This window comes from Rhinopithecus roxellana, chromosome 14 (genome assembly GCF_007565055.1).
Source record: "Rhinopithecus roxellana isolate Shanxi Qingling chromosome 14, ASM756505v1, whole genome shotgun sequence".
Taxonomy (NCBI): Eukaryota; Metazoa; Chordata; class Mammalia; order Primates; family Cercopithecidae; genus Rhinopithecus; species Rhinopithecus roxellana.
Genome location: NC_044562.1, coordinates 7,858,189 through 7,878,160, shown reverse-complemented (window position 1 = coordinate 7,878,160; position 19,972 = coordinate 7,858,189). Strand labels below are relative to the sequence as shown.

Here is a 19,972-nt window from a genome sequence, read left to right as displayed (position 1 = left end):
AAGGCAGTTGATAATTTTCATAAGAAAGATAGTTGAAAAGATTTTTATCAAGTATTCAGCAGTAGATATATTTCAACAGATTATCATGGACAGATGAGTGTGTTAGGAGTATAATAACTTCTTTAAGTTAGCTGTAATCTTTTTACAGTAAGTGTGTAAGATTTCTTGACAAGATTACAAACTAATTGTATGACATTATGTCAGAAGAATAATTGAAATATGCCGCCAGGGACTATATAATTGCATCTTATTTTTTTACTTAGACCCGTTAACTGTATGATGAGTTTATTATGAATACAATTATTTGGTTGACAAAGCACATAGCACAAGTCTTATTAAGTAATTGGGAAGAAAACAGTATTTGTTGCTAATCGGCAGATATTCTAAGTAGTATTCTAAATAAATATAGGTTATGCTATATAAAATTTTTAGCATACTTACTGTAGAGTCTTCCAGAATTTTAGCAGTTATCCTAAATTTCAACATGTAAATTTTTAAAATGTTAATTTAGAACAGAAAGGATCTTAAAGGCTATTTGATCCAATTTTAACAAAAAAAAAAAAAAATGACCAGCTAAAATAGTTTTAGAAATGAACCTTTTTAGAAAATACCTTTTTTTTTTTTTTTAGAATTGAAATCGTATTTACAGATATTCTCCTAAGTACACTGTGCTGGAACCTAGACAACCAAGAAATTCAGAAATAAGGCTGAAATTAAGTTTAAGATTTTTTTTTTTTTTGTATGCTTGGTATCCATATGCCACCTGCTTAGTGACCCCCAAAAACAAAACCCAGCATGACATATATTTTAAATTTGGCATCGACCAGATTCATTTTTGGATCCTGAAATATACATCTTTTTGCTGATATAGATAATTATACCCTGGGCACCGTATTTAGCATAGGTGGGCAAAAGGTACTTTTAACTAACAGTCTTCATGCCCTCCATTATTTCTTCCACCCCGCTCACGGATGCCCTTCCTTCTACAGAATCTCCAGCACTGCTTGCAGAAGAGGAGGAAGCATTGCACTACCCTTCCTAAAGAACTGCCTCCTCCCCCTCCCCTGCAAGTGGTGCTGTAGACAGGTAAGGCAGTTGGGTGCTACCCTTTTTTGCACAAAACATAACTTAATCTTGCAAGTTCCCTACAGTGGTTAAAGTAGCCAGAGATAGAGATTGGTAGTGTAAGCAGTTCTGCCCTCTTCCCAAAGTGATGCAGAAAACAGGAATTGAGAAATAAGTAGGAAAACTAGAAAACTGGTTAGTTTAATTTATCTTTTGAAATCCAACAGATTTTAAATACTCTGATAGTCTACAGACCCATGCCATTTCATGATATACAGGAAAAATATATGTACAGATAAAATATATATATACAAGTATTTCATGAGGTTTAACTAGCTCATTTTAAGGACACATCTTTTTTCCCATCCTATTTATCTTTTGCTAAGATAGTGTCTTAGTCCATTTCATGTTGCCATTAACAGAATACCTGAGATTAGATGATTTTAAAAGAACAGAATTTTTATTGGCTCATGGTTCTGGAGGCTTTGAAGTCCAAGATTAAGGCTACATCTGGTGAGGTCCTTTCTCTCACATCATAACATGGTGGAAGTCATCACATGGTGAGAAAGACAGAGAAGAGGTGAGGGGAAGAGTGGGGGTTGATGAAGGGTAGAAGGGTGTATGTGTGTGAGAACAGGCCAAACTCGCTTTAATAAACCCATTGTCTCAGTAAACGCATTAATCCATTCATGAGGTTAGAGTCCTCATGACCTCATTACCTCTGAAAGGTCTCACCTCTCAAGAGTGTTGTATTGGGTATTAAATTTCCAACATATGATCTTTGTGGAATACATTCAAATCAGATAGCCTTTCTGTTTTAAAATAATTATATATGATAGTGGGTGGAAGTTGGGATTTATTTTCTAAAAAGCCCTTTCTTGGCAAAATGAAAAGTTGACTACCCTATTTCTGTCACCAGATTTTTAAAAAAATGACACCAGTCTATGAAAGTCAAAAAGTCTAAAACTCACTATTCTGGAAGATATTCATGTGAAATTCGACTGTTAAAAGTTTCTCACTTTGGAGCCAGTGTGGTGGGTGTTTGGCTAGTTGATTATAATGGCAAAATTGTAGTACTATGCAGCATTGGAAATTCCTGGCTTTTAGAATTAGTTGGAAAATTCAGATTTCAAAAACTGGAACCAACAGTTAGCTCTGCATTGGAAGAGACGCACATTTTTCAGGATAGTCACAGATTAGATCCCTCAAATGCTCCTTGTCAGTCTAAACTGTATTCTTTGAGTTGAGCCAAAAGCAAATTTGAAAAAGGACTGTCAAATGACTTTGAGGCTTTGCTTTGCAACATGTAACAATTTTGAGGATTGCACATTTGCCTTTGTGTGTGTGTGTGTGTGTGTGTGTGTGTGTGTGTGTGTGTGTGTGTGAAAGAAGCATAAATTTGACCTCAGAAAAGAATCTCAGCCTTTTTCCTGAATTTTTTATTCTAGGTTCCATTCAGTAAGAGTATTCATTACCTACATTTGAGTATGTAATAGATAAAACCAAATTTTTAACATTTTCTTAAATATAGGTATCAAGAAAATCAGAATCCATTGCATGTGTCGATTTTTAATTAGATCATTAATTTCTGCTCTATAAGTAGTCTCTTGAATACTCTTTGGAGTATGAAGTGTTAATTATGTATCTTAGTTAAAATTTGTGGTTGCTGTGATAATACTATGTAGATAGGTATGTCAATAATACAAATCTTCTGAATTGTTCTTGCTTATACAGGATACAAATATAATATCAATATCTGTGTCTGATAATATTGTCTTTATTTTGTAATCCTTTTATTACCTGATTTTTTGCCAAATTTTTAATTAAATATGTTATTTTGAATTCGTTGAGACAGTAAATAGAATTCAAGAAATCATTTCTGAAATTAAATACATCATCACATTTTATAACTCTGCTGTATATATCATGCAAGACATTGAACAGATCCAGTGTTTCTCTCTAGAAATTTCAAGAGCAGTGCTTGATATGAACAAATAAATGCTATTAGGGTCTAAAGAGCTGATCCCTTACGAAACCTTGAATATTAACACCAACATTTTTTGTGTCTATACCATTAGGTTATAAGTGTAGTAGAATAGGGCAGTTGGGTAAGGATTAGTGAAACTTCTTTTCTCTTTTACAGTTATTAAAATTTTAGACATAATTTGATTAAAAACTTGATAAGATAGGAGAACCTTTATTGGCAGATTTATTTATTTATACAATATCTTGTGGCTCCCATACTTAGAGAAACATCTCACAAGATTGTTGTAATAAATGCTTTTTGATCATAATTGTGTTAATGTTGCTAATTTTTAAAAATATCAAAAAAATATTGCACAAACAGCCATAAAGAAAGGAATCTGGGCCAGGCGCAGTAGTTCATGCCTGTAATCCCAGCACTTTGGGAGGCTGAGGCGGGTGAATCACGAGGTCGGGAGATTGAGACCATCATGGCTAACACGGTTAAAAACCCGTCTCTAAAAATACAAAAGATTAGCCAGGCATGGTGGCGGGCGCCTGTAGTCCCAGCTACTTGGGAGGCTGAGGCGGGAGAATGGCGTGAACCCGGGAGGCAGAGCTTGCAGGGAGCCTAGATCGCGCCACTACACTCCAGCCTGGGCAACAGAGCAAGACTGTCTGAAAAAGAAAAAAGAAAGAAAGGAATCTGGAGATTTAGGTGTAGTCTTCCTTTCGTACTAGCCAGCACAATATGGTTTGGAACACTTTGTTTACCTTGTCTTTAGCACGGTTTGAAATCTCTTTATCAAATAAGGTGAATAGATTGGATGATTTCTATGACACATGATTTCAAAAGGTTAATATGTAAATTTAGGGCAAAAGTGGTTAATAAAAATATCCTCAGAAAAATAAAAATTTTCTGATTTTTCTTTAGAAGTGTGTGTTCATTCACATGAGATACATGTTTGTATGTTTGGATGTATTGGGACTTCTGAGACTTAATCTTCTCCAAGCATTTTACATTATTAGACTTTGTGTTTGTTAGCATGTTGGTAGTTTAGCAAATTTATTTATTTCTGATTCTGTTTTCTGCATAGTTTATTGTATATATGTGTGTCCTTATTTATATTTTACTTAATAAAAGCCTGATGAAATATTGTTAAATTAATACAGCTATCTATTGCTGCGTAACAAATGATCCCAAAACTTAGCAGTTGAAAACAGCAATAGATGAACAATGTAGCACTTTTTGTTTGTTTGTTTTAAAGTCATTTACTTTGAAACATTTACTTAGTAGTTAAGGTAGTGTTTTCTTTAAATGTATTTTTTACATGTGTTAAATGTAATGTGAAATTGTTAATAGCATAGTAGAATTCGTTTTTTAAAAAAATGGTGTGCAGCCAGGTGCAGTGGCTCATGCCTGTAATCCCAACTCTTTGGGAGGTCAAGGCAGGTGGATCACTTAAGGTCAGGGGTTGAAGACCAGCCTGACCAACATGGTGAAACCCCTTCTCTACTAAAAACTACAAAAATTAGCCTGGTATGGTGGTGCACACCTGTAATCCCAGCTACTTGGGAGATCTGAGGCAGGAGAATCACTTGAACCCAGGAGGTAGAGGTTGCAGTGAGCCGAGATCACACCACTGCACTCCAGCCTGAGCGACAGAGCCAGACTTTGTCTCAAAAATAAAAAATAAATAAATAAAATTTTTTAAAAATTTGTGTGCAAGACTTAGTAGTGTTTTAGGATATTATTCAGTATGTAGTCATCTTTTATGGGAAATAACTTAATCTATATTATATTGGAATCTCCATAAAAATAATACTGTAATCATTACCTACTTTTATTGATTATTAAGTAAATAAGGGTCTGCAAATTGAACTAAATTATATTGCTCTTGCTGTTGATCTTCCATAAAAGATTTTCATGAACTTTAATAATTACAGTTGCTTTTGTGGAAGTTTTTGTACCTTAACATTTAAATCAGTTTAATATGTATTTAAATTAGTTTTACTAGAAGTGAAACATTAGGAATAACACTTTAAACACTTCTCAACTTGCATATCATAGACTGTAATTTTATCACCTTTTTTATACTGTAAAAAGTCATTTTGACTTCTAAGCAAAATACTATGTTTATGTACATATAGTAAAATTTAAATGTAGATAGGTTTGAAGTGTAAGAAAATAAAAAAATTTATTTCTCCACCTCACAAAGAGGTACTCTTGTTTGAGTTTATATCATATTGTGGCTTTTCTATTGCGAAGTATTTTTGTAATTACTTTAATAATCAAGCATTCTGACCAATTGATAAGCCATTTATTTACATAAAATAAATTGAAAAAGATCTATATTATTTCTAATTTTTTCATTTCTCTCCTTTAAATTGTGTTTTTAATTTCAGTTTCTAGATATTATAAATTTTGATTAGGAGTACATTGAATTATCCAAATAATCTTAAACATAAAAAAATTGAAGTATAGACTTTAATTATTGATATTACTTTGTGAAAGTGTTTTTCTTGCTGTTCCTTTTTTATTAGGTGAGTGTGGTCCAAGATTCAGTAAACATATCAGGACATACTAATACAAATACTTTGAAGGTGCCTGAGTGTCGTCTAGCAGAAGATTTAGGTAATCTCTGGGAAAACACAAAATTTACAGACTGCAGTTTTTTCGTGAGAGGACAAGAATTTAAAGCTCATAAATCTGTGCTTGCAGGTACTTTCTACTTACGGGGTAATATAGTACATTTAAAAAATACATTTATGCATAAAATAATGATGCATAATCTTGTTACAGCTCGATCCCCAGTTTTTAACGCCATGTTTGAACATGAAATGGAAGAAAGCAAAAAGGTAAACATGGCTTAAAGGCTAATATTTAATTTATACAAAGGTAAAGTAGTTGGCTGTATGTTTTAAAAGTAGTAGTGCAATGTTCTAATTGTCATACTGTGATAAGCAGGGAAAATTTTTATAAATAAGAAAAAATGTGTTCTATAATAGAACAATAGATGTAGCTCAATGTGGATGTGCAGTGAATATTCCAGGGAACAGCTATTTTTTATGCCCGTCTGGTAGGTAAATTGGATAGTTGTTATCCAAAAGGATAGTTATCCAAAGGACTCTTCTGGTCCATAGCTATTTGAGAAGTCTCTGTTCAAGGTATATATTCTCCCTTTGTAGACTTTATGGATTGATTTTTGGAATCTGTTTTCTAGCAACAAAAATAACATAGATGACATCAGTATTATTGTATACCAACTGTAAAATCAGGATGTTACCTACTTGACTCCCCGAGATATTTCTCTTTCACTTGTCATCGTGAAATGTAGTTACGTTAGAGATCAGAGGTTAATTCTTTGCTGTTTGCATAACTTGTGGACCGTAGGGCTCCAGCTGGACAACTCCAGAGTTTATTCATTGGCTCAATTTTATTCTTTCTGCAGAACTAGATGCTGCAATAAAATAACTGCTTTCTTTTTCCAGATTTTGGTTTGGGGAGATGCTATGATCACTTTCAAGTTGGGAGACATCAATGATATCATATACTGTTGACATCAAGGGGTCAGAAAAATTTGCTCTCATTTAGTTAGATATTTAGCCTTATTGATCTCAGCAAAAAAACTAAATACAAAAACATGCAGTAAAAAAGCACTAGTCCTCTTTGGACTTGACTGTTTTTCAGGTAAGCAAGGAAGTGCCAGTATTTGATAATACATGCCATTTTTGCAAATTAGAGAATTCTGAGGTAGTGGGCTTTGTTGTTACCTCTCTGGTACCTTGCCCTACTTTTGATTAATTCTGGAAATAGAACTGTTTGTTATAGAGTCTTAGGTGTTGTATTAGGACCTAGGGATTCAACAAAGAAAGGGTTAATAGCCAGTGTCCTTTAGAACAGTGATCAGAAACTTAACACAGATGTGTTTTATTTGGCTTATAGTTTTCCGTTTGTTTACTTGTGTTTTTTTTTTTTTTTTTTTTAACTGCTTTTAATTGAAAACTTGGGGCTCCTTTTTCCGCATGGTGGTGCTTGGCTTGGTCTGAATATCCGGATGTGGTCTCTCCAGCTGGCCATGGTTCCCACCTCTCCGATAGTGTATGCTTTTCCTCTTGGACTTGTCCACTTCACTTTGCCGAAGTACTTAATGAAGATGTACCTACCTCAATTTTAAAGTAGAATTTAGAAATATCTGTATATGTGTATTTGAGTTATACACTATTTTAGTGTAGATGTAGGGCTTTTAAATTACTGTCAAAGATTCACTTTGGTTCATTTGTGTGTGCATTTTTTTTAAACTCTTTTGTGTTGTTTTTCAATATCAGAATCGAGTGGAAATAAATGATTTAGACCCTGAAGTTTTTAAAGAAATGATGAGATTCATTTACACAGGGAGAGCACCAAACCTTGACAAAATGGCTGACAACTTGTTGGCAGCTGCAGACAAAGTAAGTAATTAGGTCTTAAGGAACCAAAATATACCCTCAAGCTTGATTTATATAGAAAACTGTCATCAAATGAAAACTCCAAATAACTTGTATTACTTGTAGATGGCTCTTGAGAGCTTTATGAAATACCATATAGTGGGGTAATCTGGAAATGAATTTTTTTTTTTTAAGTCACGATGTGAAAAGCATCTTGAACCAGAAAGAAGTTTTTTTTTTTCATGGGAGAGTAACCTGTAAACTCAGTCGTTTTAAGTGTATATGGACTTCCATTTAAAAGAACACACACAGTGGCATATGTAATTTTCAGATATTTTTAGTCTTGAGATGTAGTGCATGACCTTTTTTAAAAAAAGGAAAAAATACTGGATATTATGTAATTTGATTCTTTCCATGTAGAGATGGTTTTTTATTATGACAGCATGGAAAGAGCAAAAACAATATTAACAATTTTGTAATATTTTTTTGTAATGGTGATTTTTTTGAAGGCAGAGAAACTGCAGAAAACATCAGAAAAATGTATAAGCCAATGGTTCTCAATTATAAAAGCACATTCAGTGTACAAGTTCACATATGCATGTATGTATGTATATATGTACTTATGCATGTGTATGTGTCGATGGATGATATGTGTGTATATATACACATCATTTGAAAAATGTTACTATTGGGGAAACTGGACCAAGTGTATATGGAATCTATTTTTTCTGACAACTGCACATGAATCTGTGACTGTCTCAATAAAAACTTAAAAACACCATTTACAATAGCAGCATCGTCAGTACTAAATACATAGATATACATTTGAAAAAAGAGGTTTAAAACCTGCACATTGAAAATTACAAAGGTATACTGTGTGATGCTGAGGTTTAGGGTGTGATTGACCCCATCACCCAGGTAATGATCATAGTACCCAATAATAGGTAAGTTTTCATTCCTTGCCCCCCTCCCTCTCTACCCCCTCAAAGAGTCCTCAGTGTCTGTTGTTCCCATCTTTATGTCCATGGCATTACACAATACACCTTTGTAACAAATCTGCACATGTATCTCCCTGATTTTAAAATAAAAGTTGAAAAAGAGAATTACAAAATATGCTAAAAGAAACTCAGGAAGACTTAAATAAGTACATAAATCTTGTCCATGGACTGAAAGTCTCAGTATTATTAAAATGTCAGTTGTCTTTAAAATTGATAGTAGAGTCACCATATTCCTCTCAAGATTCTAGCAGTCTTTTTTCTTTTTTCTTTTCCAGAAGTTGACAAGCTGATTTAAGATTTTATGTGTAATAACTTTGGGGGAAAAAAGAATAAAGTAGAGGATTAACACTACTTGATATCATGACTTACTATAAAGCCTTAGAAATTAAGACAGTGTGGGCCGGGCACAGTGGCTGAAGCCTGTAATCCCAACATTTTGGAAGGCCAAAGTGAACGGATCACTAGAGGTCAGGAGTTCAAGATCAGCCTGGCCGACATGGTGAATGAAACCTTGTCTCTACTAAAAATACAAAAATTAGTTGGGCGTGGTGGTGTGTGCCTGTAATCCCAGTTTCTTGGGAGGCTGAGGCAGGAGAATCGCTTGAACCCAGGAGACAGAGGTTTCAGTGAGCCAAGATCATGCCACTGCACTCCAGCCTGGGCAAAAAAAAGCTAGATTCCATCTCAAAAAAAAAAAAAAAAAAAAGAAAGTAATGCAAAATGCATCATAAACCTAAAAATCTAAAACTTCTAAAAGAAAACATAGGAGAAAGTCCTTGTGATGTTAGGTTAGGCAGAGATTTCTTAGCTGTGGCACCAAAAAATCTGTAAAAGAAAAAAATGATAAAATAGACTTCAATAAAATTTCAACTGCTTTTCTTCAAAAGACAGAATAAAAAGATTAGCTACAAACTGGGAGGAAGTATTTTGCACAGCAGATATCTAATGAACAACTTTTATTCAGAATATATTTGACTTTTGTATTCAGGCTATATAAAGAATTCTCAAAACTCAGTTATAAGAAAACAATGTTATTTCTAAAAGTAGACAAAACATTTGAGCAGACATTTTCTGAAATAATGTCTGAAATACTTTAAAAGATATTCTAGTCAAGCATGGTGGCTCACACCTGTAATCCCAACACTTTAGGAGGCCTAAGCTGGAGGATCACTTGAGCCCAGGGGTTTGAAACCAACCTATGCAACATAGTAAGTCCCTATCTCTACAATTTTTTTTTTTTTTTTTAATTAGCCTGGTGTGGTGGCATGTGCCTGTAATCTCAGCTACTCAGAAGGCTGAGATGGGAGAATTCCTTTAGCCCAGGAGGTCGAGGCTGTAATGAGCCCTAATTGTGCCACTGCACTCCAGCCTGGGCAACAGAGCAAGACCCTGTCTCAAAAATAAATGATACTCAACATCATTAGGTCGTTAGGGAAATGTAAATTCAGACCATCGTGAGATATTCCTACATATTATTATAATGGCTAAAAGTACAAAGACCATACTAAGTGTTGTCAAGGATGTGGAAGAATAGGATTCTCATATGTTAAAGACATGGAAAAAGTAAGGCTCTGATATGCTGCTGATGGAAATGTAAAATGGTACAACCACTTTGGAAAAGTGTTTGACAGTTTCTCAGAAAGTTAAACATAAACTTACACTGTGATCTAATGAATCCAATTTTAGGTTTTTACCTAAGAGGAAAGAAAGCATATGCCCATACAGGCACTTGTATATGACTAACAGCTTCATTTGTAACTGCCAAAAACTGGTAACAACCCAAATATTCATCAGCAGTTGAATGTGTAAAACGTATTGTTGTATATCTATGTATGATGGAATAAAAAGGATTGAGCTATTGATAGGCAATAACGTTCATGATTCTCAAAATAATTATACTGAATGGAGTCAGACAAAAACAAATATGTAATATATGATTTCATTTATAGAAAACTCCAGAAAATGCAAAGTTATCTATAGTGATAGAAATCATATCAGAGGTATTACCTAGGGTGGAGCGAGAGGGAAGGATTACAAAGAGGTAGGGGGAAACTTTGGGGGACGATTGGTATATTTACTACAGAGTTAATGATGGTTTTATGGCTCTATAAACTTACCAGAGTGTGAACCTTATGTGTACTTTATTGTGTGTCAGTTATACCATAGTAAAGCTGCTCAACATGTTACATAACATACATTAATAACTGGAAGAGTGTTTAGTGGTTGTAAATATGATTTATTTGACATTATAATGAATTCATTCTTCATTACTGAGTGGTGGCAACATGCAGTATACTTGGTGGTACACATTAGTGTTTGAAGTAGTAGAGAAGTATATTTATTAAGAATACTGAGTAATAAGGTAGTTTTTTAGAATAAATCCTACTTTAAAAAATACACTTATGCAAATTGCAGTTTCCTAAAGAAAATTAGTCTTTTTTCTAAGTGCATTCATTATATTTTCTTCATATTAGGTTAAAACAGTAACTTAAAGAATTTTAAAATAATTGTGAAGAATAATCTACTTTACCTTTATTTTCCAAGTTACAAATGTGTCATGTATTCAGGAACTTAGTTGGAGTAAATGTTTAATGGTTATGTTTTCATTTTGGATAGTATGCACTGGAACGACTGAAGGTCATGTGTGAAGAAGCTTTGTGTAGTAACCTCTCAGTAGAGAATGTTGCGGATACCCTTGTCCTTGCAGATTTGCACAGTGCAGAACAGTTGAAAGCACAAGCCATAGACTTTATTAATAGGTAAGCTATGCTTGTATTTCAGTGGGCATGACACCTTCAATATTTTTTCACCGGACTTTTTTTTAAGTATGTTTAAATCTTCAATGCAGGTGCAGTGTACTTCGACAACTTGGGTGTAAAGATGGGAAAAACTGGAACAGCAAGTAAGATGACATCAGTTTCTGACTTAAAGTTGCTCTGCATAAGTGAAATTAAGTGTTTGCATAGCCTTTTGTTCATCTACAATAAGTATGAATCCAGATATTATATGAAGCAAACTGCCAGTTATTCAAAACAAACAAACAAAGACTACTTAGTGGATTCCTGAGGCTATGCTCCCTTGTAGGTCAGCTTCTAATGCAACCTCGGATAGATGCTGTAATATCTTAAGTGCATAATGCCATGTGGTATATAGCAGAGTCCAGGTATTGCTAGAGATCCAGTCCGTGCCTCTTCAAAAAACATTCCAAAAAGTGTGGGAAATAATTCATTTACTCTTATGAGGAATGTTACCCTCCAGATTTGCTGAGAAAGCCTTTTTGAAGGCTGACTCACTGCTTCTTAGGTTAGTCAGGAACCTTGAGTAATATGCTATATTAGACTAGCTTCCTAATATTCCAAAAATGGTAGCAATTTGATATTCCCTTTTCCCTAGTGAACCTATAAGGGGTTGGATAGTTGCTATATCTTCTAAGACTGGATCTTGTGAACATGAACATACTGTTACTTTTTTCCCTTCTCTTATTTTTCATTACTTTAATATTCTTCGTAATTATTTGAAATCAAAATGGGGAGTCAATAGGTTGAAGTGTTTGCGTCTGATTTTGATTAGTTTTGCCTATAAATCCTTAAATTTCACTTCCTCAAATTATCAAAAGTTGATATAAGAAACTGGGAAAAATTTTTTTTTTTTTTTTTTTGAGACAGAGTCTCGCACTGTCGCCCAGGCTGGAGTGCAGTGGCACAATCTTGGCTCGCTGCAAGCTCTGCCTCCTGGATTCACGCCATTGTCCTGCCTCAGCCTCCCGAGTAGCTGGGACTACAGGAGCCCACCACCACGCCCAGCTAATTTTTTGTATTTTTAATAGAGGCAGAGTTTCACCATGTTAGCCAGGATGGTCTCGATCTCCTGACCTCATGATCTGCCCGTCTTGGCCTCCCAAAGTGCTGGGATTACAGGCGTGAGTCACCGCACCCAGCCAAATATTTTAGAGAATGAAATGAATTAGTTTATTGACTTAATTATTTTCCATTGCTTTAATCTGTTTTGATATATGTGAAGTTGTTTAACTGAGTTCATCCTATTAGTTTGTAGATTCTGTTTTCTGAAAGTAAAAAGTAATAACAACTTTAAAATTATTGGTTGTCTTGTATAATATGTTGATCAGTGTATGCTAGTATGATATCATCATGGTATTTGATCCTAGAGAAAAATTGTTTTGCGTTTAAAATATATTAGCATCAAATGTCAGTTTAGGCTCCTTTGCACTTAGCCATTTTCAAGCTCTAGTTTTACTCTTAAGGAAATACTTTACGTTTTATAACTTTTTCAGTGTCAAAAAATAGCTTGTTTTGTACCCCCTTGGAGAAGCTGTATTCATATTCATCAATAGATATTGATTAACAAATGAAAAAGGTATAATACGTATCTATGTGATTCTAAACAACTAATTGAAATTTTGAACACAATGACACACTGATATTAGGCTGATGCAAAAGTAATTGCAGATTTTGGCATTACTTTTAATGGCAAAACCCACAATTACTTTTGCACCAACCTAATAATTTGATGTTTGCCAACTTAAAAAATTGTTTTGTTGATATCAGCTACTATTTAGTTCAGCAAACATTAGCATCTTCTATGTTTCAAGTACAATGCATATAAAAATAATTTCAAGAGAAATTCTTGGTCTTGAGAAAGTTATCTAATATAGATAGATATATAAATATATAATTTCATTATAATATGGTAAGTAATACAATAGAAGAATATGTACAAGCACTTGACTAACCCTGGAAATTTAGAAATGGCTTCCTGGAGATTGCTGAGTGTTAGAAGACAAATAGGAGTTAGCAGAACTAAGAAGGAAGTAGCAAGCATTGCAGACAGAAGGGACAGCATGAACCAAAGTATAGAAGCGTAAAGTAGTAGTTGATCATTCATTTGACAGATACTTATCTTTTATTATCCAGTAAATTCCCAAGTTATGGTGCACAGTATAGAGAATACAGTGGTGAGCATGATATAAATTTTCCCTGCCTTCATGGAGTTTGGTCTAGCAGCAGATTAATTAAACAGGTAATTGCAATGAAGTGTGATGATAGGGAATATGTAGCATACCCATAGGAGCATATAGCAGAGACTTAACCTAACCTAGGAATCAGAGAAAGCCTTCTCAAAAAATTGTTATGAAACTAAATACCAGAAATATTGTAGAGGTTACCATGGTAAACAAGAGGGAAGAGAGGAAGAAAAGTACACCCCAGAAAAAGGGCATGAGATGTGCAAAGTTTTAACAATGAGAAAGAGCAGTATACTCTGTGTACGTGTGTGTATATATGTGTGTGTGTGTGTGTGTTGCGGCGGGGAGGTAGGTAATAAGAAGCAGGAGAAAGTAGGCAGAGGTCAGTTCCTGAAAGGCCATGTAAAATAACATTAGAATTTTTAGATATTCAGAGTAGTAGGTGACCAGTAAAGGGTTTTCACCCAGAGTGGGACATGATTAGTTTTGCGTTTTTAACAATCTCTGCATGCAGGGTGGAGAACAAATTGTGGGGAGGTTACAGTGGCGATAGTAGTTGAGAAACAAGGTTGAATACAGGAAGGCTAGTTGGAAAGTTATTGGAGTAGTTCAGGCAAGAGATGAGCGGTGGAAATTAGATTTGATTGGTGACAGTGGGGCTAGAGAGGAAAGAAAGTAAGAAATATTTTGAAGGGAGAATCTAATATTTAGATATTACTTGGATGGTAGATGGCATAAAGGAGAGAAATGAGGCAAGGAAGGGTAACTAGATTTGTTGCTGGAGCATTTATTTACTGTTATTGTTTGGTGAGAGCATAGTGTACATAGGGTACAAAAGTAGTTCAATACCAGAGTATAAAATGCCAGATCATGGAAGAGGGAGTTGGAAGTGTGTGTAGAGTAAGAAACCAAACATAATATAATGCTGTATTTCTCTTTCTAAAGAACTTGGATATGGGCAGTGGGGAACAATGAAGAGGGCCTCCTATAGTCATATTTGTGTTACCAAGGTAACATTATGGAAGCTCGGTTTGAGAGGAGCAGGAGACTAGAAGACCACTTAGGAGTCTGTTGTCATAATCCAAACGTGAGATGATGTGGGCCTTAAACTGGGATTCAGGACATCTCTGAAGCCTTTCAGACCTTAAAATAAAGTTTTGATGATTGGAGAGGAGAGTCTATGATGACTCCCAGATTTCTAGCTTGCATCACTGGATGATGGTGGAAGCTTTAGCTGACTGGAAAGGTAGGAGGAAGAATTTGGGGTTGGGGAGAGGGATGATGAGCTCTCATCTGACAATCCTGAATTTATGGGTCTTGAGGCACATCCAAGTGAGAAAACCAAGTGGTTGGGAATGAACTTTGTGTGGAGCCCTAGGATTTAGCAAATCAGTAGTTAACATCATTGAATTTCATAGTTAAAATTGTGAATAGTGGATGAGATAGAATGAATAATGCATGTTAAGGGAGAAGAGTAGAGTTCAATATTTGTAACTCAAGTGAAAATCTGCCTTATAAGAGGCATATAAATCCTGGATAACATGGTGAAACCCCGTCTCTACTAAAAAATACAAAAACTAGTCGGGTGAGGTGGCGGGCACCTGTAGTCCCAGCTACTCGGGAGGCTGAGGCAGGAGAATGGCATAAACCCGGGAGGCAGAGCTTGCAGTGAGCTGAGATCCGGCCACTGCACTCCAGCCTGGGCGACAGAGCGAGACTCCGTCTCAAAAAAAAAAAAGAGGCATATAAAAGAAGAGAAAGGGGCTCTTGAAAGAGTTGGTACAGAAATGGTAACAATGAGAGTTGAACTGTGAAGACCCATGTCGCATACTTTAAGGGAGTAGAACTTCCAGAAAAATTTAATAGTTTCAGTTGCCACAGAAAATACCAGTAAGATAAAGATGGTATTTTAATAAAAGCAAATGATTCGAATACCTAGGTAAAAAGTGGCCAAATATTTTGAAATTTGCAAGTTTTTAAAAAATTGACAGTGCAACAGTACATTTTGAAAAGTATTCTTTAGTAAACATCTTTTTAATTCTATTTTTCAGCCAAGCAACCGACATAATGGAAACATCGGGGTGGAAGTCCATGATTCAGTCTCACCCTCATTTAGTAGCAGAAGCCTTTCGAGCACTAGCGTCTGCACAGTGTCCACAGTTTGGCATTCCACGAAAACGGCTAAAACAGTCCTGAAATCTTCCATGAACAGTTGAAAAATGCAACTGACTTTTACTCCTCCAGGTCCAGAAGGATTCTAATACACAAACCATAAGCAAGAGTTGTTTCTGTTATTTTGTCCACAGAACAGAAGCTGAAAAAGCATATTGCTTGCATTTCAGGTGGATAATTTATGGTTTATTCTTCAGCTTTAAATTAGACTGATTAATTCACTTCAAGGCCTTAAATTATCTTCAATGACTTCTCTTGTTCATATAATACTTTAATTTTTTTTTATTGTGCCTTGTCATTTTGACCAAGGCTATGCAGGATTGCACTAGCTCCATAATGCAGTAATATTGATAACTGAAGATATTAAGTTTCAAAAGGATCTTCCATTATTTTTCAAAAAGAAAAATGAATTTTATAGGGTTTGTCCTATGCTATCTCAAAGTTTAAAACTAAGTTCTCTTTAAAAGCACTTGTATTGGAGATAACCAGTAATGTCTCCAGTCTAAGTTCTATAAATATGGGAGAACCCTCTTACCTTCAAGGTAAGTTATGGCAATACACTGCTTCAGTTCTAATTTATTTTTCATTTCAGGGGGCAAATATGCAATGAGTTGGCCCAGATTTTTAGTGACATTTGTGATGTTTGTCTTGTATGTTAACTGTCCAACAAACTGTGGGTTTATTCTAAGTTTACAATGATTAAGAACTGATTGAGGTTAAGATTTCATGAAGAAAGCATGTATTGTGTGGAAGTAATTTTTTTTTAATTTATACTGACCTACATTTATATGAAGAATTCTGTACATGTTAAAAGTAAGATGACCAAATGTAAATTTAATGAGGGCCAATTAAGAAAGATATATATGCACTTTTACTGTGTAACTTTTGTATGCTGAATGGTACATATATTTTTTTGCTTTTGAGGGAATTAATAAGGTATAATTAATTGTGTCTTAACTTTTGAAAGAAATTTTTAGACGGAGACAACTGGGATGTTTGTGATAATAGATAAGAAAGGTATCCTTGATTGTAGTTAAATTGGTTTGGATTACAGACATTATTGAATTGACTCCTATTTTCTCACACTTTGGAAAAGACACCCGAACAATAAATGAATCCTGGATAGTCAACTCTCCTTCACATAGTGAACTGATACTTGCCTGTGGGAGATGCATACAAAAGGAGAAAACCCTTAGACCATGTCAGGTCACGCTAGGAACCTCCCCCGACTCCCCGTTTTTCTTCATTGTGTTTCAGTTACTGTACTAACATTGTGGATGATACTGAAATTCTGCATAATGTGAACAGGATAAACTATTTATAAACTGCTTTTCATGGGCCAGTTCTTTATTATAAATGAATTTTAGCTTTAAATGCATATACACGTTCAGTGTTTGATAGTTGTGTTCTTAAGGGAGGTTTGTTCTGGTGCATTGTCCTGGAGAAGCAGAAGTAGTCAGTGTCGGGGCACCATATCTGACTTACTGTGGTGGTGACAATGTGCTTCTTAAGGGCAAGATTTATGTTTGACCACAAGGGAAAAAGTGTGTCACTGGAAAAAAATGCATATACCTATGTTTGCAAACATAACTATTCTTCAGATAAAAATCTGTATAATTTGTTTCTTTAATGTTTGAATTCAGGACAAAAGAAAAAATGAAGCTTGAGGTGTTTTCAAATAGACCTTATTTTTGCTATCTCTTTGTTAGGTGTTAACTGAAGCAATTTTAATGTATCCAGATTCATCTGGATTCATATTTACATTGAAAAAACTCAAATAACCTTTTGTCATCCACAACAACCTGGAGTTTAAAAAGATCGTATTTTCACCTGTCTTCATTACTTTCTATGTAGTTTCATTCTTTGTCATGGTAACTTAAATTTGAAATTGGAAGAATCTCTTGGGATAGAAGAAAGATTCTTACCTGGTGATGGACTTCACCCTTCATCCTGTGTAAAGGTATTATGGGAGGTAGAAATTCATTTCCTTAAATCCGTCATAAGATTGAGCCTCTTAAGTTTGCAATATTACAATTTTAAAAATACACGTACACACATACATATGTATACATTTCCAATTTAAGATTTTGCGAGGGTCTTATAAGAAAACAAAAATTCCCTCAGGCTATAGAATTATGTTGTCATGTATCAGAAAAGTACTGATGTATCCATTTATATCCAGTGCATACCACACCGGCACATTGTGAATTAATTCACCGCTAGAATCTATATTTCTAACCACAGTGACTTCAGTAAAAATACCATATAATGAACATTTCAGCTTCTTCTACTTACTCAAGAGTTTATTGCAAATCTTAAGGATTTTATTATAAAGATTTTTTTTTTAGTTTGGTAGCACATTTTGTACCAAAAATGTCAAACACTGTGCTGTAAGAATATCCATGTTTGTAGAAATGTCCACTTTTCAGATAATATAATGCCTACCATTATACTAACAGAATCATATGGTAGTTGATTTATTTTTTTATTTATTATGTATATTTTTGGTATTGTGGGTTCTTGAGGCAATGATAAAAACACAATGTATTCTGACATGAGTGCTCTAATAGCCTCCTCCCCCTCATTTTAAACTACATACATTACTTTCAAAGTGGGCATAGATATTCTGTCCAGCCTTTTGAACTATTAGCCTGTTCCTGTTTCCCTTTGTCACCTTAAGCAGGGCTTTTTCTGAGAAAGTAGTGAATGGTTTAAAATGTTACATACTATAAAAATAATCATTGAGTAACTGTTGTTTAGACCAACACTTAGAAATACTATATTTGTGCCTTTTCATTTTTTAATTTTAATGTGTGTTGATATTTGGAGCACAAATAATGAAGGTGCCATAATATGGCTTGCCAATGTTACCTCCTTGAATAGTCATGTGTCATTGTCTTGAAATGGTAATTGGAGAACCTTGCATGAAATATGTGATCGTGTGTGTGTGTGTATGTGTGTATATGCGTGTGTCTGTGTGTGTGTAAATACCTTTATTTGCTTGGGGCTTGTGTGTGGTATGTTAAAAAGAGTGAATTTCTGGAAATAGAAATCAGTTAAATGTTGAAAGTTCAGGTTAGCAGAAATATTTCATTTAAATGTGCTTTACTTTGGAGGACAATTGATTAACAGAGCAAATGATAATTTTCAAAAATGTGATCAATTTACTGCATGATGAAATGTGAAAACAGTGCCTTTTTAGGACATGAGTTATAATAAAATTGTTTTAAAATATTAACAAAGATCTCAAAAAGTTGTCATGAACATTATTGGTTTTTTTAAAACTGGATCTAAATAAGAGCTTAGATGACCAAAATTAGAATTAATAATTTACCCGTTTAAATTTTGTGCATAAGTTTAAAATCTTAATCAGAATTCCTTATAAAATGTGGGTCATAGATATGATTCAGTGTTACTAAAATAGAACAGGGATTGTGAAAATCCAACTCAACATACTTAAATATACTTGGCTTAGAGCCAAGCATACTTGAAGAGGTGAATTATTCTGACTTGGACATGCATGCTCTTTGATGGATAAAATAAAAATATTCAATGTATTCTTACAAAAGAAGGTGGGTGGGTGAGTGGGTTTGTTTTAGTGTTCTCAGATTATAAAGACAGCACTTTCCGCACACATAAGTATATTTTACAAACCTTTTTTATACAAGTTAATGAGCTCTACTTTATTTAAGTGTTCATGGAATGATGTAAATTTTAGGTCCAGTTGAACAAATATTGAGTGCCTACCATATGCAAGACTAACTCCTTACTAGGAATGAAATCACACAGTGTCTTCTGTTTGCAGTATGTAAACTTTATGTTTGAAAAGAAATTATTATATTTAAATCTTTCTGTTGTCAGAGTTTATCATTGTATACTGTAACCCAGTAAATTTTGCATTCAGTTTTAAAAAATGAAGATGTAACTTACGTGAGTCTCATTTTTGAAAATGAAATTCCGCAAAAATTATTTAAAGATTAGTTCTTGGGGAAATTGATTTTCAAGATTCAAGTGTATAAAAACTTATATTGAACTTTTCAGGCTCGTTTTTAATTAGCTGTTGTTAATGATAAGATACATAATACTTGTATCTTGTTGCTGAAAATATTTTTTGCATTTCAACATAAGTTAAAATAAAGTTGTTACTACTTATTCAGAATTAATTGGCTTATCTTGTGTTTATTTGAAAAATGCATACTCTTTTTTAGATTGGTATGATGCTTTGTGAAAGAGCCATGTATTTGATATGTATTTGATATGCATAGTAATTGCCTTTTCTATATAAGTAAGCTCTTATTTTTTGGAACCAATTGAAGACATTCTTAACTGTGAAATATTAATATGCATTTATTTTAATATGTATGAA

At 34.2% G+C, this 19,972-nt stretch overlaps 1 protein-coding gene across 6 annotated transcripts in view; it reads left to right on the top strand.

Moving 5' to 3' along the window:
* SPOPL (speckle type BTB/POZ protein like) overlaps positions 1–19,762 on the top strand; it is a 66,538-nt gene extending 46,776 nt beyond the window's left edge. For 2 of the 6 annotated variants that reach the window (XM_030916609.1, XM_030916610.1), the window contains exons 6-12: positions 990–1,086; positions 5,572–5,749; positions 5,831–5,886; positions 7,357–7,479; positions 11,070–11,212; positions 11,302–11,355; positions 15,486–15,999. In XM_030916609.1, coding sequence (XP_030772469.1) covers positions 990–1,086; positions 5,572–5,749; positions 5,831–5,886; positions 7,357–7,479; positions 11,070–11,212; positions 11,302–11,355; positions 15,486–15,630 — 796 coding nt within the window. In that variant the 3' untranslated portion in view covers positions 15,631–15,999. Of the gene's footprint in view, positions 1–989; positions 1,087–5,571; positions 5,750–5,830; positions 5,887–7,356; positions 7,480–11,069; positions 11,213–11,301; positions 11,356–15,485 lie in introns of all 6 variants that reach the window. The other 4 variants (XM_030916611.1, XM_030916612.1, XM_010381594.2 and 1 more) reach the window with 3 other exon arrangements.
* The last annotated feature ends 210 nt before the right edge of the window (positions 19,763–19,972 follow it).